At 45.9% G+C, this 26,034-nt stretch overlaps 1 protein-coding gene across 1 annotated transcript in view; it reads right to left on the bottom strand.

Annotated features, from left to right (window-relative positions):
* Nucleotides 1-11,461, bottom strand: part of LOC127047390 (cytochrome P450 4V2-like) — a 31,079-nt gene extending 19,618 nt beyond the window's left edge. Inside the window, exons 1-4 of the mRNA XM_050945505.1 lie at nt 11,408-11,461; nt 10,287-10,515; nt 9,948-9,982; nt 5,153-5,238 (exon numbers count right to left, since the gene is read on the bottom strand). Of these exons, the coding sequence (XP_050801462.1) occupies nt 5,153-5,238; nt 9,948-9,982; nt 10,287-10,515; nt 11,408-11,461 (404 nt within the window). The remainder of the gene's footprint in view (nt 1-5,152; nt 5,239-9,947; nt 9,983-10,286; nt 10,516-11,407) is intronic.
* Between the last annotated feature and the right edge of the window lie 14,573 nt (nt 11,462-26,034).

The following is a 26,034-nucleotide window of genomic DNA, read 5'->3' as shown; positions in this document are numbered from 1 at the left end:
TTATCCTGTAGGTTAGGATAGTAATGATTTCAACTTCGTAGTTAAACATTTGCCAACATTTTATCCTAAAATATCAAAACCTAGTATCAATTCAATGTCCTTGTGGTTACCTAGTACAAACTTCCCCTTTAAAACACACCTTTCCCAGTTGCCCAAAACGGAGGGTGATCTGTGCCAGAGTTCACAGGCCTCAAAGCCTTATGCTAACTGTTTAACTAATGTCTTACAGGATACAGGCCTGTAGATTCCTTTGTGTAACTGAGTAAAATAAAATGCTAAAGCTAGCTCCACAGGCTACACTAGCCACCCCGGGTATGTACCTAACATCTTGGATGGTTACATTCTTGGTGCAGCTAACCCCTCCCATCACTCAGAAACACTGCGGCTACACTTGAAATAGCATTAGTATGTCTCCTCAAGCTAGAGTTTACACCTACGGTTTGAAGTGTAGATACTGAAAGCTGTTCAGGGCATGGCACCAGCATCTGACTGAATTCAGACACCTTGTTCAGAAGGTAGGACTAGTTGGCTACAAAGTACACAGGGCCTTATTAATAATTATGCTACCATATTAGCTAAAGAGCTGCTCTGCAGCTCCAAAGGCTTGGGGAGGATTCCTCTGCATGCAGCAAAGTGTGCAACATGTGCACTGTTGTCCTGAATTTGGGCATCAGAGGTTGAAAATGAGCTGCCTGTTTGTTGCTACCTGCTCTGAACCTAAGTCACTCTGCAAACCTGAAGGTAAGCAGCGTTATTCAGCACTTTGGGCAAGGAGACAGGCGCAATGGAGTCTGTTCCGGGGGTGGCCACTGATCTGCTCAATGACCTTGGGAAAGTCACATCGTCTCTCTATATCTCAGTTTCCTAGTCTGTAAAATGAGGATAATAAAATGTATCCTTCTTTGTAAAGGCACTTGAAAATTGACACATAAGAGATAAGTGATTATTATTATGTATATGAATTGAAGCTGTATATTTGTTGAGGAATATATAGTGTCTGTTAAGTGTTTGTATGCTCACCTGATACGATCAAAAGAAATGGACCCTCTGACATAGGCCTGAAAACTAGAGGTGCAGGGGGTGCTGCAGCACCCCCAGGTTTTACGCAGAGCTCTGCTCCCAGCCCTACATGCGGGGTTCTGGTCCTCCATGTGGGGTCTGGCTGCCGGCCCCATTCCTGGGGCTTTGTTCCCAGCCTCGCATGCAGGCTCCCGGCTCCATGCCCAGGGCTCCTCTGCTGCTGGCCCCGTGTCCGCCCCCAGCTGTGGCCCCAGCCTTGGCTCCCTTACCCTTTTCTGGATCCTCCGCTCTAAGAGACACAACTCTGCTCCCGGTTCCAGCTCTGGGGGGGAAAGGGGACAGACAGAGGTAAAGTAACTGGCTTTCAGCACCCCCGCTATTAAAAAAGTGTTCCAGCACCACTGCCCTGTGACTATTATTATTACTAGCAATATTATCTTAGTGCCAAGGAGCCCTAGTCATAGATCATCATTCTAGATACTGTACAAAGGCAGAACAAAAATATGGTCCCTGCCCCAAGGATCTTACAATCTACATATAAGATATGAGAGAACTGATGGAGACAGATGGATGGGGGAACTCAAAGAAACAATGAGGCAAATGGGTATGAGTTCTCAGAAACATCAGCCTTACACGCTTTCACATTATTGTGTTCTCTTTGATAGACTGTTCCATGTCCCAGCAACGTATTGAGCAAGCCACACTCTTCCTAATCTAAGCCCTATGGACAAAAACTCCAGAGAGCAAAGAGCTCTCCATTCTCTCTATTGGTGAAAGGGTGTGGTGGGGGAAGAGAGTGCTCTCATAGAAGAGCTTCATTTGCACCCAAAATCCCTCTAATGACACTTGGGAAGTGTGATGGGGTATGGACCCTACACAGACTCAGAAAGGATTAACCTGGGCCTGAGAGGCCAACCATTCTATCTGGCTATACTTAGAGATTGGGCCAGGTTTAACTGATGAAAAAGCCCAGATAGGGAAGGGTGAGTGCTTAATATAAAGTAAGAAGTTTAAAGCAGAAGGGGACTGCTGGGAGAAAGTCTGTAGTCACTCTCTAGGAATACATAGCTTGTGAGGGAGAAACAAGGGGGGAAAGTTAGCCCTGAGATCTTTGCATCAAGGGAGAAGGCTGGCAAGCAGCCAAGAGAGATGGAGCAACCACTGGGAGTGGAACAGGCTCCAGTGGTAAAAAAGGGAGAAAGGCTGGCTGGGAGAAGGCCTAAGAACAGTCATGGTAACAAGAAGCCTAAGGAAGCAGAAGCAAGTAGTCTAGAAGGAGCAGACCTTGGTGACTGGTTATATGATCCCTGGGATGGAACCCTAGTGTACTGGGTGGGCCTGGTTTCCCCTACCAGCAACTGTAGAAGGCGGCACTGCGATGTCCTGTTCCTTTAAATATTTGGGTGCTCTGCAGTTGTCCTTCCCAGTGCTGAGCCTCACTTCAGTTTCAATTTCTTGTTTGCTGCCAGAATAGTGAAGCCATCACAGCAGGCATGTGTTTAAATCAGCTCCCCCTGTGTCTATATCCTCTGCTGGGGCCAAAGATAATGGACATGAGTCCAGGAAGGGGACAAGGATTACAGAGCCCTGAGAGAAAGGTGTGAGGATAACAGAGTCCAAAAGGTGGGTCTGAATGCCTTCTTCTGAGGGCACTGGATTTATGTGTGGGACTTTGTTACATGGGACGGGCTGGTCTTAAATTGTGACCTAGACGGATGGGGGGGGGGGATGTCAAATCACAGGAAGAGATGGATCACTGGAGGACCAGAGTGGCCATCAGCAAGGGGGTGCTAGATGGGGAGAGAGCCTGTATGCCATGCCTGGGCAGAAGGAGGCGCTCTAGTGGTGAGAACTCTTTCACAGAGAGTTACCATAAACTATTCATTAACTGGGATTTTGGTGAGTAATGGGCTCTCAAAGAAGCTCTGGACAGGGAAAAGAACTCTTATCCTATGGCAAAGAACTCATTTCCAAGCAGCCAGGATTCTGCTAAAGCAGACATGGGCAAACTACGGCCCGCTGGACTGTCCTGCCCAGCCCCTGAGCTCCCAGCCAGGAAGCCTAGTTCTCGGTCCCTCCCCTGCAGCCAGGCTGCTCTCTGGCCTACCGCTCCCACTGGGCAGCAAGAGGAGCACAGCTGGCTCTGGCCAGGTGTCGCAGCTGCGAGCTCCTGCTGCTGGTAAGGGGCGGGGAGTAGGGGGGTTTGGTAAGGGAGCAGAGGGTCCTGGGGGACAATCAAGGAGGAGGGGGCGGCTGGATGGGGTGGAGGTTCTGGGGTGGGGCGGTTAGGGGATGGGGAACAGAGAGGGTTGAGAGCAGGAGTCCTGGGGGGGATGTGGATAGAGGTCAGGAGGGCAGGGAGCAGGGGGGTTGGATAAGGGGGTGGGATCCCGAGGGGCAGTTAGGGATGGGGGGGTCCTAGGAGGGGGTGATCAGGGACGAGGAGCAGAGGGCAATAGGGGTTGGGAGTCTCGGGGGGGCTGTCAGGGGGCGGGGGTGTGGCTAGGGATCAGGGCATTCAGGGGACAGGGGGGTTGGATAGGGGGCGGTTAGGGGGCAAGGAGCGGGAGGATGGGTTGGGGATTCTGAGGGGGGCAGTCAGGGGGTGGGAAGTGAGAGGGGGCGGATAGGGGGCAGGGGCCAGGCAGTTTGGGGAGGTACAGCCTTCCCTACCCTGCCCTTCATACAGTTGCATAACTCTGATGTGGCCCTCGGGCCAAAAAGTTTGCCTACTCCTGTGCTAAAGGGTCCTAAATCAAGAAGTTTTGACAGAACCATATTCTGTCGGAATCTGCAATTTGTCAAAATTGAAACAATTTGCAAAACTGGATGCATTTCACCAGAATTTTGTTTCAAAATAAAACCGGGGAGAAAAGTTCTGACTTAATTGATATGTTCCATTTTGACACTCTCAGGATGAAATACTTTGATTTTTTTTTGTTTTGAAATGACACGTGAGCTTTACCAAAATACAGTCAGTTAACAATGCCACTTACAAACATTTACTTTCAAATACCATGGGAGTTTTTGTTGATTAATATTGTTCATGTATGTAGCCATATTGAGAAATTATACCACATATAGTGTTGACTTTGACCTCACTGATTTCAATGGAAATAAGGGAATTTGGCTCATGAGCATAAGAGGATAAACCAATTTATGAAACAGCGCTTTCCAGGAGGTAGTATGTATTACACCTTATACTGCACATCTCTTCTGATCAATTAGCAGTAAACAAGGGGTATAGTCCACACTCATTCTGGGCATGAATTAGCTCTGATAAAATATTAAAAAAAAATGTTGAGAATCTTTCTAGGGGTTTTCAGTATCATAGATCTTGAGGGTTAGAGCTAGGAGGGTTAGTTCGGCTGTGTCAGTTTGAAATATGAATCTAAGGCAGTAACCAGCAGGGGTGTCCCAAGAAGTTCTTTGCATGGTATGCACAACCGAATTACTGTCACTTTAACTTAGCATGGTGTCTACGCGTACACTTTTTTAGGTTACATTTAGCAGAAAAACAGGCAACTAATAAAAATAAAATTTCAATGAGTGGCAGTGTGACCCAATCATGGGGGTGCAGCATGGCTTAGGTTTGGCCTGGCAGCTCTGTCTTGAGGGGTGCAAACAGAGGGCACATGGCTCCCACTGAAGTTCATGAACGTGAGTCTGAGCACAGCTGGGAGCTGGATCACTAAGAGTACTTGTGTCATTTGTGTAGAGTTACTAATTGATTTTGCTGGACTATAATTGACTGATATTCTTTTGTTGAAGAATTGAAAGTTGTTTCTATCAATTATGAAAACTTGAGCTCTGTGCATGGTCTTGCTACATCATTTGCTCTAAAGTCCCATTCATATTCTTCACATCACATTACCTTTTCAAGCACTGCTGTTTTTTCTGGGCTCCTGATAGTGGCAGAGAGACCCCATTTTAGAACACTACAGGACACACATGGCTCTTTGGGCATCTGTACTTTTTATTTGAATATTTATACCATAACTAAGTTATTATTTTGCTTATTTGCAAATAAAATGTAACATTATAGTCTTGAGGCGGTCCATATACATTATAACTTAAAATTAAACATTGCGTAACTTTAAAGGGACATGACTCTATTTGTATATTACTATACCTTGTCAGAAGTCCTGTGCCAAGCCATGGATGCAGAAATTTGTATAGATAGGATTTTTCTATGTGTTTCAAACTGCTTAGAATAACCTACCAAAAGAAGAAAAGAGAGAGGGGAAATCTCTCTTTAGAAGAAGTTAATTGTTCACTCTTTCTATTTTGTTTGAGGACACTTGCAAGGTATGGCCAAAACTGTGACACACATGGCTCAGTCAATAAGCTAGTCTGAAAACTTGGACGGAACCATTTTCTGTTCAAAAATGCAGTTCCAGCACAACTGAAATGCTCCAAAAAATCATGTTGATTTCACTGAAATATTATTCTGGAGGGGAAAATGTATTAAACAAGTTCTGACAATGTCAAAACATTTTGCTTTGACATTTTTGGAGTGTAATATTTCAGTTTTTCATTTTGAAATGATTGTTATAGTACAAAATAAAGAAAATTGGACCTGAACATGTATTGTAATAGCAGTTAAAAGGTCAAAGGAATGAAATGTTAGCCTCATTTTTTGGCTGGATTGTCATTAATGTAACTGCAAAATTGCAAGAGCGGCTCTAGAGACAGTTTTACTCCTGTCCCTGGCACAGGGCAGAATGGGATCCTGTGGGTAGCATTGTATTAGCCTGAAATTTTGGTATGTATGCTTGGAGACTAGAGGCTGATGGTAGTAGGCACATTTTATACACTGAAATACATAAACAAGTGTCCTGATAGTGACAGCAGAGATACCTGAACAACAGAGTTCCCTTAAGGCTGGTTTAATTACATACCCTCCTTTACAAAGTAATGCCGACTGTTTTAATTAAACACGTTTTTTCAGTTTTCATTTGATTGATGTGTAAATTACATTATTTCCATGAAATAGACCCGGGGTGTATGCTCCCTAACAGTGCAATGGCTGTACAAAAAAAGCCCTCTGTGCAAAGTATCAGTTTCAGGGTAACTGCATCTATATCCCCACCTCCCTCTGTGGTCCATTTCAGGCATGACCAGTCAGGTCTCAGGTCCTCTACTGTCACCTGTCTCTGGGTAGGGACCCGTGGCCCACTCCATTCTGACCAGGGACTTTAAGGTTGCATAGTTCCCTGCCTCATACTGTGGGTGTTCAAAGAAATCCAGCTGCCTAACAGTCAGCACCTTTTTCTCCAAGGGCTATGAAGAATGTATTCCCAGCAGCTAGAAGTTACCACACAGCTCTTTCTAAGCAAGCACCTTTATTCCTAATGTAAAAGCATTATAGAGAAACATAAAAAACAATGAAGTTCCTATACACACGCCAGAAGCTTACCAGAGGTCACCCATTAGTCTTATGGGGCCCTAGTAGGCCAAAGTCTTTCCAACCCTTCTGCAAGGGTTGGTGGCCCTCCTTGGAAAGAAGGTCCAGTCTGTTTGTTCCATCAGAAAAAAAGATCCTTTGTCAGTTCACTTTCATCCTTTTATACCAAAAGACTTTTCTTTTTACCCTAGTCTCTGGAAAACCCAACTGGAACCAGTATATAAAAACACTCCAGAGGGTGGCACCTCTTCAGAGTTGTTTAGTCTCAGTGTTTCACCTTAATCACCTCCTTCTGTTCTAGTTGCTGAAGGAGCAATGGTAAACCTCCCCTGTGGAGTGGAGTACAATCATATATACAATTCCTGGCCCACAGTGACACATAACTTAACACAATTCATCCCCCCAAATATACTACACGGGGTTACATTATCTGTCATGTCTCCCTAGAAATAAATGGGTGTCCCTAGGATTTCCAACCGACATCCTAGGAGCACTCTTGTGGAATTTTCTTCTGTTACCTTTCATAATTTCCCATTTTAAGTATTTATATAATAAACATTCTTACAATCCAGCACACATCATTCAAAACTCCATAGAGTAATTTGACTACTCTCCTGTGTAATTTCTCTCTTTAGGCCCGTAAGGGGATCTCAATCACCCTCTCTTACCCTTATCACACCAAAGTTTTTGGATGTGAACTTGATATCTGATGCTCCCACATCCACCTCCCAGCTGTCTCCTAGGGAATGTGTGTGGCGCCTTTTTGTACCTCAAGATGCTGGCTGCCCTGAAGATGGGTGAAGTTTCTTCATCCCTCTTTGGAATATTCCAGGAAGCAAGTCTTTGGACAAAAGCGAGAAAGAAGGCAGGGCTGGCTCCCTGGAAAGCAAATCTTAACCATTCTTTTAACAGCAGGGGGTGACGGGTGGGCAAGGGAAATTCCTCAAACCTCCCCCATAGCCAAATTGTTTTCTCTGCTCCACCTCCTCAGAGATTGAGGCATGAGGATGTAAAATTCGACCTTATCTCAGTGAGGGGAATGAGTATTGAACCCCACACACTGAGTCAAGGTGAGCAACTGTTCTTCCCCAACCAGATTCAAGGTCCTTTACATTTTCACAGACCACCAGGCAGCTCCCTACCTTACACTGTTCATAGCCCTTGGAGAGAAAGCAAAGCACAGGCACTGGCCTTTATGCACATTGGCTTGCTGAGGATATCAGTGTAAGACAGGGAGCTTTATAGCCTTAAAACCTCCAGTCAGAAAGGAATGGGACAAGGGACCATACCCAGAGCCAGGTGATAGTTGGAGATCCGAGACCTAACTGGGAACTCCTGAAGTGGACCAGACCATAGGGGGTGACAGAGTGGGGAGGGAGGGAAGTAAAGGTGCAGTTACCCTCAAACTGACACAGAGTATTTGTTACAATCAGGGTAAATAATTCCAACAATGGCCAACGCCAAGTGCTTCAGAGAGAATGAACAGAGCAGGTAATCATCAAGGGCTAGTCTACACTGGCAATGCTAAAGTGCTGCAGTAGCAACACTTTAACGTGCCTTGTGTGGTCGCAGCGCAGTGCTGGGAGAGAACTCTCACAGTGCTCTTAAAAAACCACCTCAACAATAGGCACAGCTTTACAGCGCTGCAACTTGCTGTGCTCAGGGGGGTGTTTTTTCACACCCCTGAGCGAGAAAGTTGCAGCGCTGTTAATTGCCAGTGTAGACAAGCCCCAAGTGTTCCATCCCATCACGCATTCCAAGTTTCCAACAACTTTTATCCCGATGAGGGAAGCAACTAAATTGGTAATTATCCAACAATTTTAGTATGACTCCTTTGTTTTTGCAAGAGATTCTAAGACATGTATCTTGGCAGTTATTTTTAAGCATATAAACCAAGAAAGTAGACGTTTCAGGTCTATCTCGTTTTAATTAGATGCATGATTCCATGCATCTGAAGAAGTGTTTTTTGTTTTTTTTTTTTTTTTTTACACACAAAAGCTTATGCCCAATTAATCTGTTAGTCTTTAAGGTGCCACCAGACTCCATGTGTTTTTGTGGATACAGACTAACATGGCTACCCCTCTGATACTCGTTTTAATTGTGTTACTGACCTGACTGCCCATTTGACAAACCATCTCTCCTGTATGTCTTAATTTGTACTGATGATATGGGCCATTATATATATATTTAAAATATAAATGTGTGAAAAGGTGGCCTCTGAAAAAGGCTAACTTCTATGTCTTCTTGAACACTCAACAAATAAATAAATTAGCGAAAACTTGACAAAGATCAAAACAAATAATTTGTCCACAGTTAAGAGATTATTTACATATTCTAACAATAAAATCCTTAGAAATAGGGATAAACTACCACCACACACTGAACCATAAAGACATGTCAGAGGTTTCTGGGGAAGGTTTTGGTTGGTTGAAGTACAGTTTCGGTAATACTGCCTGGCTGTTTTGTCTGGATCTAGAAATGCAGCAGGATGCTGAGTTGTCATAAACAGATAAGAAAAGTTAATAGCACAGAAGTACTTTATATCTCTTTGACTGTAAAGGGTTAACAAGTTCAGTAAGCCTGGCTGTCACCTGACCAGAGGACCAATCAGAGGACAGGATACTTTCAAATCTTGAGGGAGGGAAGTTTTTGTGCTGTGCTGTTAGTTTTGGTTGTTGTTCACTCTGGGGGCTCAGAGGGACCAGACGTGCAACCAGGTTTCTCTCCAATCTCCTTGATACAGGTTCTTATAGATTCCAAATAGTGAGTACTAGATAGATAAAGCGAGTTAGGCTTATGTTTGTTTTCTTTATTTGCAAATGTGCATTTGGCTGGAAGGAGTTTTAATTGTGCATTTGGCTGGAAGGAGTTCAAATTTGTATTTTTGCTGAAAGGATTTTAATTTGTACTTGAATACTTAGGCTGGGAGAGTATTCCCAGTGTCTATAGCTGAAAGACCCTGTACCTATTCCATCTTAAATTTACAAAGATAATTTTTACTGTTTTTTCTCTCTTTAATTAAAAGTTTCCTGTTTAAGAACCTGATTGTTTTTTTATTCTGGTGAGACCCCAGGGGACTGGGTCTGGATTCACCAGGGAATTGGTGGGGAGAAAGGAGGGAAGGGGGAGAGAAAGGCTAATTTCTCTCTGTGTCAGGATTACTTTCTCTCTCAGGGAGAATCTGGGAGTGGGAGAGAGAAGGAGGGGAGAAGGTGAATTTTCCTCTCTGTTTCAAGATTCAAGGAGTTTGAATCACAGTGATCTTCCAGGGTAACCCAGGGAGGGGAAGTCTGGGAGCGGTAGCAGTGGGGGAAAGGGGTTGCTTTCCTTGTGTTAAGATCCAGAGGGTCTGGGTCTTGCGGGGTCCCCGGGCAAAGTCTTGGGGGGACCAGAGTGTACCAGGCACTAGAATTCCTGGTTGGTGGCAGCGCTACAGGTTCTAAGCTGGTAATTAAGCTTAGAGGAATTCATGCTGGTACCCCATCTTTTGGACGCTAAGGTTCAGAGTGGGGAATTGTACCATGACATGAGTATTAAACAGTTTTCTGTTTTCACCTTGGAAAAAAAAAAAGTCTTTAACGTAAGAGTAGCTCACTCCTACTCTATTATTCCACAGCAACAATTAGTGATGGTGCCAGTCCAGCTCCACTGCTGCAAATAAGCTCCTATTATACAGCCCTCGGAAATCCCCAGCCACTTTCTGAGCACGTTACAAATGTCTACACTAATGTACACCCTACTGCTGGGACTCATGCCTAGGGCATTGGGGTCACTCAGGAGAGAGGGTGCTTTAGTCAGCAGCTCCAAGAGGGAGAGGGGGTTGCAGGCAGCTACTGCTACGTGTCTGGGCGGCCGTTACCTTCCCCTTTGCGCTCGAAGAGCAGAGCATTTCCCAGCAGAGGGTAACAGGGGCTGACCCCCGGAATCAGCTTTAGCACCTTCCACTTCCCCAGGTAATCCAGCAGCAGGCAGCACGTGAAGGCTGCCAGCAACGTGAAGACCAGAGTGATGACTCCGTTCCCCCAGTAGAGCAGCTGGTCCCCCTCCTGAGCCCCCATCGCTGCCCCGAGCCCAGGAAAGACAAAATACTGCAAAAGAGAGGTCACACTCACTGACTTTTAGCGACAAGGCTGTGTCGATACAGCCTTGTCGCTAAAAGCTCAATAGTATAGACAAGCCCTCATTGTGTAACCTGGGATCTGCAGGAGAGTTTGACTAAGCAGCCTAGGATCTGAATTTGGAGGGTCAGGTGAGGTCTCCTGGTAGTTGTCGGTGACCCTAACTACCGCTGCTCATAGTTAGAGGGGTCAAGCCATCTTTCACTCAGCTACTGCAGGGCCCAGGGCGCAACTCCCAGCCTTGTGGGCAACACTGAGAATTAGGGTGACCAGACAGCAAGTGGGAAAAATCAGGACAGGGGATGGAGGGTAATAGGAGCCTATATAATAAAAAGACCCCAAAATCGGGACATCTTGTCACCCTACTGAAAATACTTTCAGGACACAAGCAATATTACAGAGGGGAGCAGGGACAAACACAACAACCAAGAAGAATCAGGACAAGTATGAAAAGCTGGGATACACATTCTAGAAGGAACAACACACAACCACACTGAATTGGATCCATGGGCATGGAGGAGACTACCCCAGCCATCTGTCACACAGAGCCACCAGCATGGCCAACAAACACTGACTGCAACCAAATAAATGCATCACCTGTAGACTCCACTGCATACCCCACATAACCCAGACATACACACGCAAAGAGCTGTATATATTAAGTGCTACTGTTACCAATAAGCTCAGTCCCACAACTGTGGCTGCCCAGGGTCTTGTTACAGAAATGGCTGAATCAAGAGGACTATAGTGATGATGCACAGGGAGAGAGAGTGTGCAGGTTGCCATTGTTACTGGCCAAATTCTCTAATCATGAAATGTGATGCAATGACACTTTACACAAGTAATGACTTTGGCCAGATACCTGTACCAAATGAGTCACCGACCCCAGCTTGGTTTCTCTGGATCCAGTATCCATTGTTCAATGTCTAGTCGTGACTCATGGATCCACACAGCCAAAGGAGCCACAGCCAGCAGAGACAAGCATAGGTGTCAGGTTATATGGGCTCCAGGTGCCCCAGCTCCAGGAATATTCAGGGCTGGGGGCTGTGCTCCACCAATAGCTGGAGCTGGATTTCTCCCCTGGCTCTGCCTGGAGCAGGCACAGGCTCCTGCCACCACCACTACTCCCCGCCCCGGAGCATATCTCCTCCCACCCAGTAGCCTAGTGGAGGGGGAAAGCAGCCACTCCCCTCTGAGCACATTTCCAAAATCGACCTCTTTCCAGGCAGCCAGCACTGGGCTCCAGACTTGGACCCCGGAGCCGGGTTTTGTGTGTGGCCGCCAGCTGGCTCCTGCTCGCTGGCTCCAGGACTGGTTTTCGGGCTCCCCAGGGGTGAGGAGGAGGAGGCGCCCGCCTGCAGCTGCCCAGCTCACTGAGCCGGGGTGGACCCTGTCAGGAGGGGAAGGGGCGGCAATGCAGCCCCCCAGTGCGGCGGAGGACTGAGGAGCAGCAGCCCCGTTGGTCCCAGGCACCCGTGCAGAGCAAGGTGGCCGCGCAGCAGGGAAGGGGGCTGTGAAGCCCAGCTGGTGCAGGTGGAGAAGGAAGTAAAGGGGGAGGGGGGGATGTTTTTTTCTCCTGGTCTCTCTTCAGCAGAGGGGCTGAGGGAGCAGCAGGACCAGAAGGCAAAGGAGCAACTTTGGGTTATTGCCCCCCCACACTGTACTGACCCCCAGGGCTGTAGCAACAAAGAACGTGGCCGCCTCCGAACATATGTCCGGGGCCCCTTATAATGCAGAAACTGGAATGCAGTATTTATTTTATACAAGGTTCATATTATGTATACATAGGCCTACAGTGTACATGTATTCCGTATTTACGCAAAGCGCTTCTTTCGAGCCTTGTTCTCCGCAAATTGGTTAATCAATGCGTCATAGTCCAGAGATCTGGCAATCTTGTTTTCGATTGAGATAACTGCAAGCGCAGAAAGCCTGTCATCTGTCATGGTTGAACGCAGGATATTCTTGATCAGTTTCATTCTGCTGAAGCTCCTTTCAGCACCGGCGACAGTAACTGGTGTGGTCAGAAGAATTCTGATGCAAATGCAAAGATTCGGATATATCTCCTGAAGGCTGTTCTTATATATGTACGTTAAAAAATTGTTTGCCGTGACAAGTCCTCTCTCTTTCTCGATGACATAAATAAAACGATTCAATTGCATTATGAGTTTGTTGGCATCAATGTCTCCCATTTTTCTTTCAAAATTTTTGCTGTGATTCTCCAGTTCATTTTCTCTGTGACACTGCTTCAGGCTGTTAGCGTTGTACAGAAATCCAAACAACTTATACCACTCCACGAGTTGGTCAAATGGCAACGAAACAGAAGATATGGCCTGATCAGTGAGAACAAGAAAGAATTGCGATTTGAATTTTTCTTCAGCAGAAAGAAGACTCGAATCATCAGCACATTCGTAATCAAACATTCTCTTCTTACGTCGCACCCTGGTTTCTGGAAACACCTTATCAATACCCATATGCTCTGCTATTTCACGTGCATTTGTGACCAAAGAGTTATATCCTATATTTCGATAGTCTTCCAAAAACTTCATTGTAGCACCGATTTCTGCCTGCAGTACGTCAATTGACACATCTGGTGACTGAATTAATTTGCTGGTTTTATTGACGTGAAATAGTATATCGTACCACGTGTACACAGTCAGAACAAAAGGCCACGTAGTAACATGGTCTAAAAGCACATCAGCTTCTGTTGCTGTATTGCCATCTTTCTTTTCGACGCATATTCTCGCAAAGATGACAAAGCATTGCACAATTCTTCAAGGTGATAATGCAATGGCTTCACAGCATCAATTCTCGACTCCCAACGAGTGTCCGATAACCCTTTAAAAGATATCGGCATATGTTCTTGAAGTATATTCCAAGTGAAGGTGAAGAAGAAAAGATAACGTATATTCTGTTAATCAGACCGAAAAAGTCAACAGCATATTTCGATGACTTTGCCGCGTCTGAGATCACAAGATTCCAAGTGTGAGCTCCACATGGTACATACAAGGCACGGTCATTTATTTCTAGCATGCGGGCTTGAACTCTTTTATTCTTTCCTCTCATATTTGCGCTGTTATCATAAGCTTGGCCTCTCATGTCAGCAATGTCTATTCCTAAGTTGTTTGCCTTTTCAAGAAACGCTTCCAATAAGCCCTCGCCAGTTGTATCATGAACATTAAGAAAACCAACAAACGCTTCACGAATATTGACACCATCTTCACCGTTGCATTCAACAAAGCATAACACCACAGACATCTGTTCTTCACGTGACACGTCGGGAGTACAGTCCAAAATAACTGAATAATATTTTGCTTTTTTAAGCTGCGCTATGTTGGCCTCTTGAATGTTATTGGCAACAAGTTGAATCAGCTCATTTTGGATCTGTGGACTGAGGTACTGAACATGTGTCTCTGCCTTCTTAATCCTCTGTAAAAGTTCGCTGAGGACAGTATCATACTTTGCAAGCAATTCAAACAGTCCCAAAAAGTTGCCATTCGAAGGATCGCTGAGCTTTTCATTACTTCCTCGAAATGCTAAGTTTCTTTCGGACAAGAAAATAACGACATCAACCATGCGTTTGACAACATTTCTCCAGAAATCTCTCTTTCAGAAAAGCCTGCAATTTGAGTTGGTCAATAGATGTACGGTTTACTATGCCTGACAGAAGGTCAAACCATTTCACCATACAGTCTTGATGACCTTTGCCTGTTTCACGCTGCTGAAGTCTTTTGGACAGTGCTTTCCAAACAGATGTTCCACGACGTAGCAATATGTCGCCAGTGCCAAATACTTTACAACAAAAACAAATAATGGCATCTTTCTGAACTGAGTACATTAACCATGAACGTCTTATTTTCTCGCCATTTGCCATGGTTCGATAGAAATGAGTACTTGTGAACCTCTGTCTTTCCTCGTTAAATGGAAATTCGTAACTTTCATTCTGCTGTGGTGGGCCACGTGCAACAATGTCACACACTTGCCTGTCCGACATCATAGACAGCCAATCTCCTGGATCATCAGTCAGTGGTTCAGATTCAGATACTTCTTTCCCGGCAGCAGCTGGAATATCTGTCACAGTTTGTTTGGTAGAACAACTGGCTTCACCTTCGACCTCACTTGAAGCACTTCTGGATATGATTCGTCGCTGCTAGCGCTGTCCGTTTCATGTGCCTGCACCTGTACATTGGATTGCAGCGCAAAATACGTTGACAACTTTGGAATTTTCTCAAGTTCGTTCTTGGCATCTTTTGCTGCCTTTCGTTTACTAGCTCCGCTCTTATACATTCTCTTAGACATCACAAAGCACGCTTCTGCGTTGGAAACGATAAAAAACTAAACAACTAAATTAATAACATTTATCCGCCGACCACCATTATGAACACAAATACACATTCTTTGAATGGGTCCAACTAAAATTTGAAACTGACCGACAGACAACTGATGTAGCCAATAGCATTATGATGTATCATAATGACTTCATGGTTTTGTCAGTAAAACCGACATGGATTGTGCAATAGCGTCAATAAATGTTACTTACCTAGTTATACCTTACATTTTTTTTGCCACTTTTAGGGGCCCCCTTCCTTGCGGGGCCCCCTCCGGTCGGAGGCTATGGAGGGCGCTCGCTATGCCTCTGCTTACCGCCCCCACTCAGTGTTGCGCCCGGGGCTGTGAAACTGAGCTTAGTGCAGCTTGTGAAGGAGGGAGGGGTAAAGGTGCTTTAAGGTGCCAGTTATGTCTCCTCAGTCTCACTGCTGACTAGCTACAGAGCCAGTGCTCAGAATTCAGCAGTGTTCTCAGGGACTGCACTGTGCTGTATATGAGTTTTCAATTGCCTGCTAAATGCTTCAGCAATGCCACCTTTTCACCTAGCTATCTCCTGACTAGTGGTGACTGGGGTAGGGGTGGGGGGAGTGTAGCAGATGCCAATTTGAGGTGAATAGTCTCTTGGCCTGATTCTACTGGGTTTATGGTGCTTTGTGCTATCAGTGGCTGGTGGATAACCAGGAATCTAGTTAATAATTGTTCTCTAAATTCAGCTTTCTTCTTTCTCTCTCTGTGAATTATCACTAATTCAAAATAGTAGTGTGCAAGCTGACTGGATAATGGTAATAGCATGATCTCTTGTTATAGTATTATAAACCCTACTTCCTGATTAGTACTTGGATATGTCGGGTGGCACCTTTTTTTATGTGTTCGCTCCCCCTGATGTTAGAACCTGGCTACACAACTGGGGAGGGGAGCTTCCTAGACCTGAGCAGCTGTGGCTTGGGTGAATTTTGTGACACCCTGCCCCCCCCAGCCACCACCCTGCAGTCCCCACTCCTGCACCACGCTGGGCAAGGGGCAGCCCCATTGCCAGTGAGGCTATGGTGAGAGGCAGCAGCAGAGGAGGCCACATGTGATGGCAACCCACTCCTCCCGGGTACTCACCATAGGGGAGGCGAGTGGGCTTTCTGGACCTGAAAGGGGCCCTAGGAGCATGTGCAGTGACCGGGGGGGGGGAAGAAGAAGGGGTCCCTCCCCTGGAGCTTGCTGCTGCCAGTGGGGGGATGGGAGGGAAGTCCTCTCTGGCCCTAACCCTGGGGCAGCCTGTCTGCATCCCAAGTTCCTTATCCCCAGCCCTGCCCCACCCCAGAGCCTGTGCTGCCAGCTCCCCAACCCTGAGCACCTTCCTGCACTGTGAACCCCTCATCCCCAGCCCCACCCCAGAGTCCTCGCCTGAGGGGAAAAAACGCAACTTAAATTTGGTGGTCAGTTTAGAGTATCATAGAATATCAGAGTTGGAAGGGACCTCAGGAGGTCATCTAGTCCAACCCTCTGCTCAAAACAGGACCAATTCCCAACTAAATCAAGCCAGCGAGGGCTTTGTCAAGCCAGGCCTTAAAAACCTCTAAGGAAGGAGATTCCACCCCCTCCCTAGGTAATCCATTCCAATGCTTCACCACCCTCCTAGTAAAAAAGATTTTCCTGATATCCAACCTAAACCTCCTCCACTGCAACTTGAGACCATTACTCTTTGTTCTGCCCTCTGCTACCACTGAGAACAGTCTAGATCCATCCTCTTTGGAACCCCCTTTCAGGTAGTTGAAAGCAGCTATCAAATCCACCCTCATTCTTCTCTTCTGCAGACTAAACAATCCCAGTTCCCTCAGCCTCTCCTCATAAGTCATGTGCTCCAGCCCCCTAATCATTTTTGTTGCCCTCTAGTGGACACTTTCCAATTTTTCCACATCCTTCTTGTAATGTGAGGCCCAAAACTGGACAAAATGCTCCAGATGAGGCCTCACCAAAGTTGAATAGAGAGGAATGATCACATCCCTCGATCTGCTGGCAATGCCCCTACTTATACAGCCCAAAATGCTGTTAGCATTCTTGGCAACAAGGGCACACTGTTGACTCATATCCAGCTTCTCATCCACTGTAACCCCTAGGTCCTTTTCTGCAGAACTGCTTCCTAGCCATTCGGTCCCTAGTCTGTAACAGTGAATGGGATTCTTCCGTCCTAAGTGCAGGACTCTGCACTTGTCCTTGTTAAACCTCATCAGGTTTCTTTTGGCCCAACCCTCTAATTTGTCTAGGTCCCTCTGTATCCTATCCCTACCCTCCAGCATATCTACCACTCCTCCCAGTTTAGTGTCGTCTGCAAACTTGCGGAGGGTGCAATCCACGCCATCCTCCAGATCATTAATGAAGATATTGAACAAAACCGGCCCCAGGACCGACCCTTGGGGCACTCAGCTTGAAACCGACTGCCAACTAGACATGGAGCCGTTGATCACTACCCGTTGAGCCTGATGATCTAGCCAGCTTACTATCTACCTTTATAGTCTATTCATCCAGCCCATACTTCTTTAACTTGTCGTCAAGAATACTGTGGGAGACCGTATCAAAAGCTTTGCTAAAGTCAAGGAATAACACATCCACTGCTTTCCCCTCATCCACAGAGCCACTTATCTCCTCATAGAAGTCAATTAAGTTAGTCAGGCATGACTTGCCCTTGGTGAATCCATGCTGACTGTTCCTGATCACTTTTCTCTTCTCTAAGTGCTTCAGAATTGATTCCTTGACGACCTGCTCCAAGATTTTTCCAGGGACTGAGGTGAGGCTGACTGGCCTGTAGTTCCCCAGGTTCTCCTCCTTCCCTTTTTCAAAGATGGGCACTAATGTAGCCTTTTTCCAGTCATCTGGGACTTCCCCCATTCGCCATGAGTTTTCAAAGATAATGGCCAATGGCTCTGCAATCACATCCACCCACTCCTTTAGCATCCTCTGATGCAGCGCATCTGGCCCCATAGACTTGTGCTCGTCCAGTTTTTCTAAGTAGTCCCGAACCACTTCTTTCTCCACAGAGGGCTGGTCACCTTCTCCCCATACTGTGCTGCCCAGTGCAGCAGTCTGGGAGCTGACCTTGTTTGTGAAGACAGAGGCAAAAAAATCATTGAGTACATTAGCTTTTTCCACATACTCTGTCACTAGGTTGCCTCCCTCATTCAGTAAGGGGCCCACACTTTCCTTGACTTTCTTCTTGTTGCTAACATACCTGAAGAAACCCTTCTTGTTACTCTTAACATCTCTTGCTAGCTGCAACTCCAAGTGTGATTTGGCCTTCCTGATTTCAATCCTGCATGCCTGAGCAATATTTTTATATTCTTCCCTGGTCATTTGTCCAATTTTCCACTTCTTGTAAGCTTTTTTGTGTTTAAGATCAGCAAGGATTTCACTATTAAGCCAAGCTGGTCGCCTACCATATTTACTATTCTTTCTACACATCGTGATTTTTTTTCCTGCCACCTCAATAAGGATTCTTTAAAATACAGCCAGCTCTCCTGGATTCCTTTCCCCCTCATGTTATTCATCCAAGGCCTCCTGCCCATCAGTTCCCTGAGGGAGTGAAAGTCTGCTTTGCTGAAGTCCATGGTCCATATTCTGTTGCTCTCCTTTCTTCCTTGTGTCAGGATCGTGAACTCGACCATCTCGTGGTCACTGCCTCCCAGGTTTCCATCCACTTTTGCTTCCCCTACTAACTAGTATCGTGTTTAGCACAAAGTTGATTATTTTACACACTTTAAAGTATATAACTAGTTGTATACAGGTGTTACAAAGTGGGAATGTTCATAATGTTTTCTCTGAATACTGTGTGGGTGCCTCAGTTTCCCCTATGCATTTCTTAACAATCTAGATGGTGGGATAAGGGGGTGTGATTGTTGTAGAGCCCTAGAGGGCCAGTGTGATGCTATCTGCACAGAGAATGGCCGAAATCCTGTCTCCGGGCAACTGGTGGCCTGGGCCACTCTCCTGCAAGGTGCCAACTGAAGGTGTTGGAGAACAAAGAGATCGTGTGGCCTCCTAATGCCTGGAAAAGAGACAAAGGCCAGAGAAGGGAGTGTTAGTGCCTGTGCGGACTTCCAGGAATCACATGGTGTAGAAGGGGATGCTCTGGAACCACTCCTTCAAAGCCAGTCAGGACTCTCTGGGGGAGCCTCCTTTCTCTGAGCATACTGTCTCCAGGGCAAGAAGCTTACACCTTCCTGGGTCTGACCTCAGAGCATTCAGCATGCCCTTCCACACCGTGCGCTTTCCACAGTGAGTCTGCCCAGGTGGGGTCCTGGGGCAGCCAGAGGTCCCTGCACCCCAACTCTGCAGTCAGATGTGACTCTCAGCCAGCCGGTAAAACAGAAGGTTTATTACACGACAGGATCACAGTCTAGAACAGAGCTTGTAGGTACAGAAAACAGGACCCTTCAGCCAGGTCCATCTTTGGGGATGGGGAGCCCAGACCCAAGTTCTGGACCTCTCCCCATTTCTCCAGCCAGCTCCAAACTGACTCTCCCTCCTCTGGCCTTTGTGTCTCTTCCGGACAAGGAGGCCACCTGATCTCTTTGTCCCCAACACCTTCAGTTGGCACCTTGCAGGGGAAGCTGAGGCACTCACACAATATTCAAAGAAAACATTAAGAACATTCCCACAAAATATAATACTGTATATTGAAGCAAGCAAGTGCTGCTTCTGACTTTCCACTTTTAATTGATGCTTGTAATCTTGTGGCGCCGACGCGTTGTAGATTCATTTTATCCCAGCAACAAATTCTTGATTTGTAGGACCACTAATAATCAACAATGGATTTTTCTGATAGTGATATTGTGCAATAAAGAGAAACTTAAATGCTTACGGCTTCCAGTCCATGTTTACACTATTTAATAAAATATATGTATCGGCTTACAGGGCGGGAGTGGGGGGGGGGGCATCACCATTTTGGGCACCACCAAAAATTATACAAACCTGCCACCTCAGACAAGCATAGGTACAGAAGCCAAACAGGGCAGGGGGCAGCCATGCATTCCCTGAGCACCTCAAAATACACCAGCACACCTCTGTGTGTATGAGTTTTAACTGTATTACAGCAGTGCCTACACACCCCAGGCGAGAGTGGGCCCAGTGTGCTAGGCCCTGTGCAAACATACCTAGTAGCACAACCCTATATAAGAGGCAGACTGCCTGTCTGGAACAGTTGGGAGTGAAGTCACAGAGATTGGGGAAGAAGGCTCTGGTGACTGACGGCAGCTCTGTGAGAAAGGAGCGGTCAGTCAGTTGGCAGCTGTTGGATCAGACTGAGAAGAGCAGGTGTGAACTGCTGTCATAAACAGATAGTTAAGGGTTAATGTCTCTTTTACCTGTAAAGGGTTAACAAACAGTAAACCTGACACACCTGACCAGAGGACCAATCAGGAAACAAGATACTTTCAAATCTCAGTGGAGGGAAGCCTTTGTTTGTGTTTTTTGGGGTTTTGCTTTGTTCTCTCTGGGTCCTGAAAGGGACTAGACGTGCAACCAGGTTTCTTGCCAATCTCCCTGCTACAGTCTCTTATACATTCAGAATAGTGAGTATTAAGTAGAAAAGGTGGCTATAGTCTTTTGATTGTTTTCTGTATTTGCAAATGTGTATTTTGCTGGATGGATTTTGATTGGTATTTGTGCTGGGGGGGGAAGACTTCTCTCTAATGTTTATAAGCTGAAAGACCCTGTAATATTCCATCCTGATTTTACCGAGACTTCTTACTTTTTTCTTTCTTTTATTAAAAGCTTTTCTTTTTAAAAGACCTGAGTAATTTTTTCCCCTTGTTAAGGCTCAAAGGAACTGAGTCTGTACTCACCAGGGAATTGGTGGGAGAAGGGAAGGAGGAATAGGGGAGGAAAGGTGAATTTCCTCTGTGTTTTAGATTCACAGAGCTTGAATCTGTCTCTCCCGCCAGCATAGCCCATGGAGGGAAAGCCTGGGAGGGGGAGAGAAGGGGGAGAAAAAAAACCTGATTTCTCTGGTGTTGTGATTCAAGGAGTTTGAATCACGGTGATCTCCTAGCGTACCCGGGGGGGAGGGAAGATCTGGGAGGAAGAAAGGAGGAGGAGGGGAAATGGTTTATTTCCCTTTGTTGTAAGACTCAAGGAATTTGGGTCTTGGGGTCCCCAAGGAAGGTTTTTGAGGGGACCAGAGTGCCCCAAAACACTATATATTTTTGGGTGGTGGCAGCCTATCAGATCTAAGCTGGTAATTAAGCTTAGAGGAATTCATGCTGGTACCCCATCTTTTGGACTCTAAGGTTCAGATTGGGGAGTTATATCATGACACCTGCTGCCACATAACTCACTTGCGCTGCTGCCTCTGCTGCCTGAGTAGGTTTCAGAGCTGTCTGCCACTGTACCATCTGGGAGAGCTGCTGAGTGTTTGTTGCTCCTGATTGCCCATAGGGTTTGCCAAGTCAAACTCCTGTGAGACATCAGTGTAAAGTCAGATAACTCAGACAGAGAGAGGAAAGAAATCTTCCTGAATTAAATAATGCAGCCATATCCTTTCCAGTGCCCCTGCTCTGGGACCCTCTCACCTCAGAGAGTCCTAGAGTCCAGGCTCCAGCCCAAGCCTGAATATCTACATGGCAATCAAACAGACCCTTAGCCTGTCCGATGGCACAGGCCAGCCTCAGGCTTTTAATTGCAGTATAGGCATACCCCTAGGTGCCTGAGTCTAACATCTAGGCACCACTGGCATTCATGAAACCACTTCCTGGCTGCTGCTTGACCCTCTAGGTGCCCTGAAGTCCCTAGGTGCCTACGTTTCTGCTGGTAAAATCCCCTACATTTCTGTCAGCGGGCATAGGCAAATCTAAGTTCTGACACCACCAAGTTGCTCAGCAACTAATTCACACCCAAGCCCTAGTGGGATTTACACACTGATTTCCTCAACTTGGCCTGATCCAGTAAGTGTGCTCTGTGTACACTCAACCACACAAAAAGGGGTGGAGGGGTGTGATACTTCCCTTATAGTCAGCGTCCTGTCTAAATTTCCTGGAAGGCATAGAAATTATGAAAATGCTCCCAAACTGAATTTTTTTCCCTTCTCCTTTAAGAAAAGTGGCTACTTAGTCTTTAATACAATAATTCTTTTAGCTAGCTAATTTTAAGGATAGAATGAATTTTACAAATAACTAGTCAAAATTGACTAAGGTTGCTTCTAAATTTAATTCTGTCCTAGAAATTCAGCAGCATTACTTGTAAAATTAATTCCATACAAAATCTGTGAAATTCAATACTTTATCATTTATGTCCCTGCCTGCAGGTATATGGGATCTTGGGGAGCAATTACCACATAGGTGGGGTGCCAATTAATTTCTTTATTAAAGGGAAATGGAGGTGGTGGGAATTTAATGATGAAATGCAATGGGATGGGCTGTATAAGGTGTTTACAATAGACAATGATGGGGGTTCTTATTGAACAGTGTAGGGAGTTTTAACAGTGGGGTACAGTAAGTGGGGTTCAGCACAATGGGATACAGTACAGTCAATAAGCAACTTAACTTTATATAGGAACAACTCTAGATACAGTGTGGAATGCAAAATGTACCCAAAAGAAAATGCAAAATAAACTGGTAGCTTCTATATAAAAATGGTATACAAAGTATATTAGAAAAATGGAGGCAACTAATGGGGTGTTATAACCACAAGTAAAATGTGAGTCACGGTGCAGTAATACAATATGGGCGATAAGTGAAATTATGCAATGTAGAAAATTACTGACTTAATTTGTGAGGCTGTGATAGCAAGAGTGTACCTAAAAGCTGGGTCAAGAAACAGGAGGGGGGAGGGGAGTGAGTGATTAGTGGTATCTGACGAGAGGCGAGTGTAGCTGCAAGCAGCGAGAGACTCTGAAGCCCAGAGCAGCAGTCTTCAGGAGCCTGCAGGCTGGAGGTATGGGAGACAAGAGCAGCTGGAGCGCACTTAAGGGGAGTCTGGGAGCAGCAAGAGGGGAGGGCGCTGAACGTGTAAGCGATGGGAAGGCACGTGGAGAATGGGGGAAGACGGCTGAGGGAAGAAACAGGCTGCAGCAGCGGAGAGCACTTCAGGGAAGTTGCAGAGCAGCGGGGTGAAGACAAACGGAGCAGTGTGATGGCGATCTTCGGTAGGGAAGGGGCAGCGGAGGAGCGGGTGCACGAACACAGGGCATACAGGGAGACACAGCAGAGAGGTGTAAAGAAGGGCTAGAGGGACACCCCAAAAAAAGGAAAGAAGCGGTAAAGGGTTTGGGAAGTTACACTGGGGGGGAGCAGCAAGGGGTTACAACAGGGAGACACGGAGAAGTACACAGAGGGGAGATTGGAGCGGGGGAAAAACAGACACGGGAAAGTTCAGGGAGAGATTGGGACAGCGGGAAGACGAATTCAAGCAGTAAAAACCTTATCTATCCTCTAACTTAATCAAACTTATATAAATTACAAGCAGCTTATACAAAGTAATAAAGCAGGTACAGAATACAACCAGGCAATGGCTTTTTTAAATCTATCTTAATCAATGACTAGGCAAAACAACAAATATCACAATTCTAAACAAACTATAACAAGTAACTATACAGAGCGACAAAACAGCAAACTATAACAAGGCAGGTGAAACTTACAAGCTCTACAATCTTAGCAAACTATGACTTATTAAACTAAAAAGCAAAACCGACGGTGCACCTTAGGCTATGGGGAAGTTCCAGAGGGAAGAGTGTTATGTGCCCAGGATACAGCTCCCAAGGCAGCCCCCAAGGAAGTCAAGGGATGGTGGCTGCAACGGTGGATACAGCTGAAAGCAGGGAGCAGAGCTTAGCAGCGGCACAAGCTTATTTTTAGCAGCAAAGCGCTGCGGAGTTTAAGAGGGGTTTTAAGACATAGACCAAGGTTTAGCTTGAGTCTGTGTGCTAGGGAAACAGAGTCAGCAGCTAAAGTAATAAAATAAAAGTAGGGAAAGTTTCACGAGGGATTCTTACCAGTCCCCAAGGCAGCAGCAAAGGCAGAAGCAGCAGCAACATCAGAAGAAGCAAGGAGGGCTCGGTAGGGTCTTGATAATCAGGAGATCTCTCAGGCAGCAATTTGTTCTTGGGGGGGGGGGTTAAAAACCGGGGGTACACTCAAAAATAAAACAAGAGCGGAGGAGGAATCCCCCCAAAAAACAGAAACCCTGGCTGATCAGACCAGGCAGCAATGCAGGAACCTTTCTGATGTTTGTTTCAAAAATGTCTGTTTTTAAAGACAAACTTAGGCAGTTTCCTGCCAGTAATCCTGATAGGCTCCCTCTGTCACAGGGGAGGAGGCACAGGGAAAAAACTGCAGGTGAGCACAGAGACATGCCTGGGCAGAGTCCTGTGCAATAAGTGACTCAAAAGCACATGGGGAGGCCTGTGACTCATGCCCAGGATCTTAAAAACACAATAGGTCTTGCAGCTCTGGACATTGCCTGCCCTACACCAAGCCCAAGTTGAAGAAGGTGATAACAGGACTAACCCTTTGAACAGGGCAGTGGTCCCACTGAGCATGCAGCACAAGTGGCCATTCCTCTGAAAAGGGCAATGGCTCTTGGTAAACAACTTAAGGGGCCCTCCCTTTGAGAAGGGCAGTGGCCCTGGTAAACAACTTAACAGCCAGGGAAGGGCAGCCACAGGAGGAGAACAAAAACAAAATGGAGTATGGGGACAGCTGTAAGCAACAAAATGGAATAGGGTGATAGCTGTAACAGACTATTTACCGTCATTAATTTTCTAAAAAAAAATATGAAAATCATGATGTATACAAGGCCCTACTAATACTAAATAATGAATAGTTTGAATACGTGGCTGGCATATGGAAGACACAAGTTCAAATCCCCACTCTGCCTGATTTGGGGCAGGGATTTGAAGCCAGGTCTCCTACTGCCCAGGTGAATGCCCTAACAAGTGCGCTAATGATTCAGCAGGCCTCCTGTTGGCATAAGTACCATCTTCATTAAGTGCTCTACAGTGCAGTAATTGTAGACAAACCCTGGGAAGCCACCAGGAGCAGAAGTGCCAAGCCCAGAGATGCTTGGGAGGGGCAGCCTGGACCTAAAGAATGAGTTAAGATGTTTTTTCTGATTGTCTGTTCACTAACTTCTCTTTAGAAAAATAAACTGCCTTGCAAAAGATTGGGTGCAGCAGTGCATACTTTGGACATGGGGCAAAGCCTGGCCAAGTGACAGGGAGTGATAACTATGTGAGACAAACTACATGACTCAAATGGTAAATTAGGTGTCAGCAAACAATGTGTGTTTCAATACAGCAAATAGGAAATCAAATCTAGGAACAAAGAATGCAGGTCAGATGTACACAATGAGGGGGGAGGGGCTTTATCCTGGGAAGCAGCAATTCTGAAAAAGACTGAAGTCATGGTGGATAATCAGCTGAACACAAGCCGTCAGTGCAGTGCTGCAGCCAAAAAGGCAAATGCAATCCTTAAATGCATAAACAGGGGAAGATGGAGTAGGAGTGAAAAAGTTCTAGTACCTTTGAATTTGGAACTGGTACAATGGCTACTGTGTCAAATTCTGGTGTCACTGTTCAGGAAAGATGCTGATAAATTGGAAAAGGGCCACAAGATTGCTTAACAGATCGAAAAATCTGCCTTATTTTGAAAAATTCAAGAAGTTCAATCTATTTAGCTTATAAAAGATAAGGTTAAAGGTTGGACTGCTGGAACAATTTGTATAGCGGGGATATAGATATGCTCTCGTTCAAACAGGAAGTAATTCAAAAAACTCTTATAGCCTGCATCATGCAGGAAGTTAAAACTAAATGATCATAATGGCCCTGTAACAAGGTGGCTTGCATATGCCCAAGAGAGCCTGAGCCTGAGCCTGAGCCTAAGCCAACCCTCATTACAAGTTGAGCCCCACCTGAGATGAATCAGATGCTTCCAATATAAAAGGCAGCAGGGAGCTGCAGCTGGGGTGTGACTGAGAGAATAATTAAGTCTGCCAAAGGTAGACAGTCTTGTAAGCTGGGGCAGATGAAAAGGGCAGCTATGAGGAGCAAGTGTGGCTCCTGCAGGGCCCTAGCTAGCTAAAGCCTCTGAATAGGAGGGAAGATGAGCTGAAAACTTTGTGTTGTTTTGGACTTTTGAGTTCTAGTTTTGATCAACTCTGTTACCAGCCTGAGTAGAGCTGGTGAAG

Source organism: Gopherus flavomarginatus, chromosome 3 (assembly GCF_025201925.1).
Source record: "Gopherus flavomarginatus isolate rGopFla2 chromosome 3, rGopFla2.mat.asm, whole genome shotgun sequence".
Classification (NCBI taxonomy): Eukaryota; Metazoa; Chordata; order Testudines; family Testudinidae; genus Gopherus; species Gopherus flavomarginatus.
The sequence above is the reverse complement of the archived record's forward strand: the minus strand, read 5'-3'. Positions and strand labels throughout refer to the sequence as shown.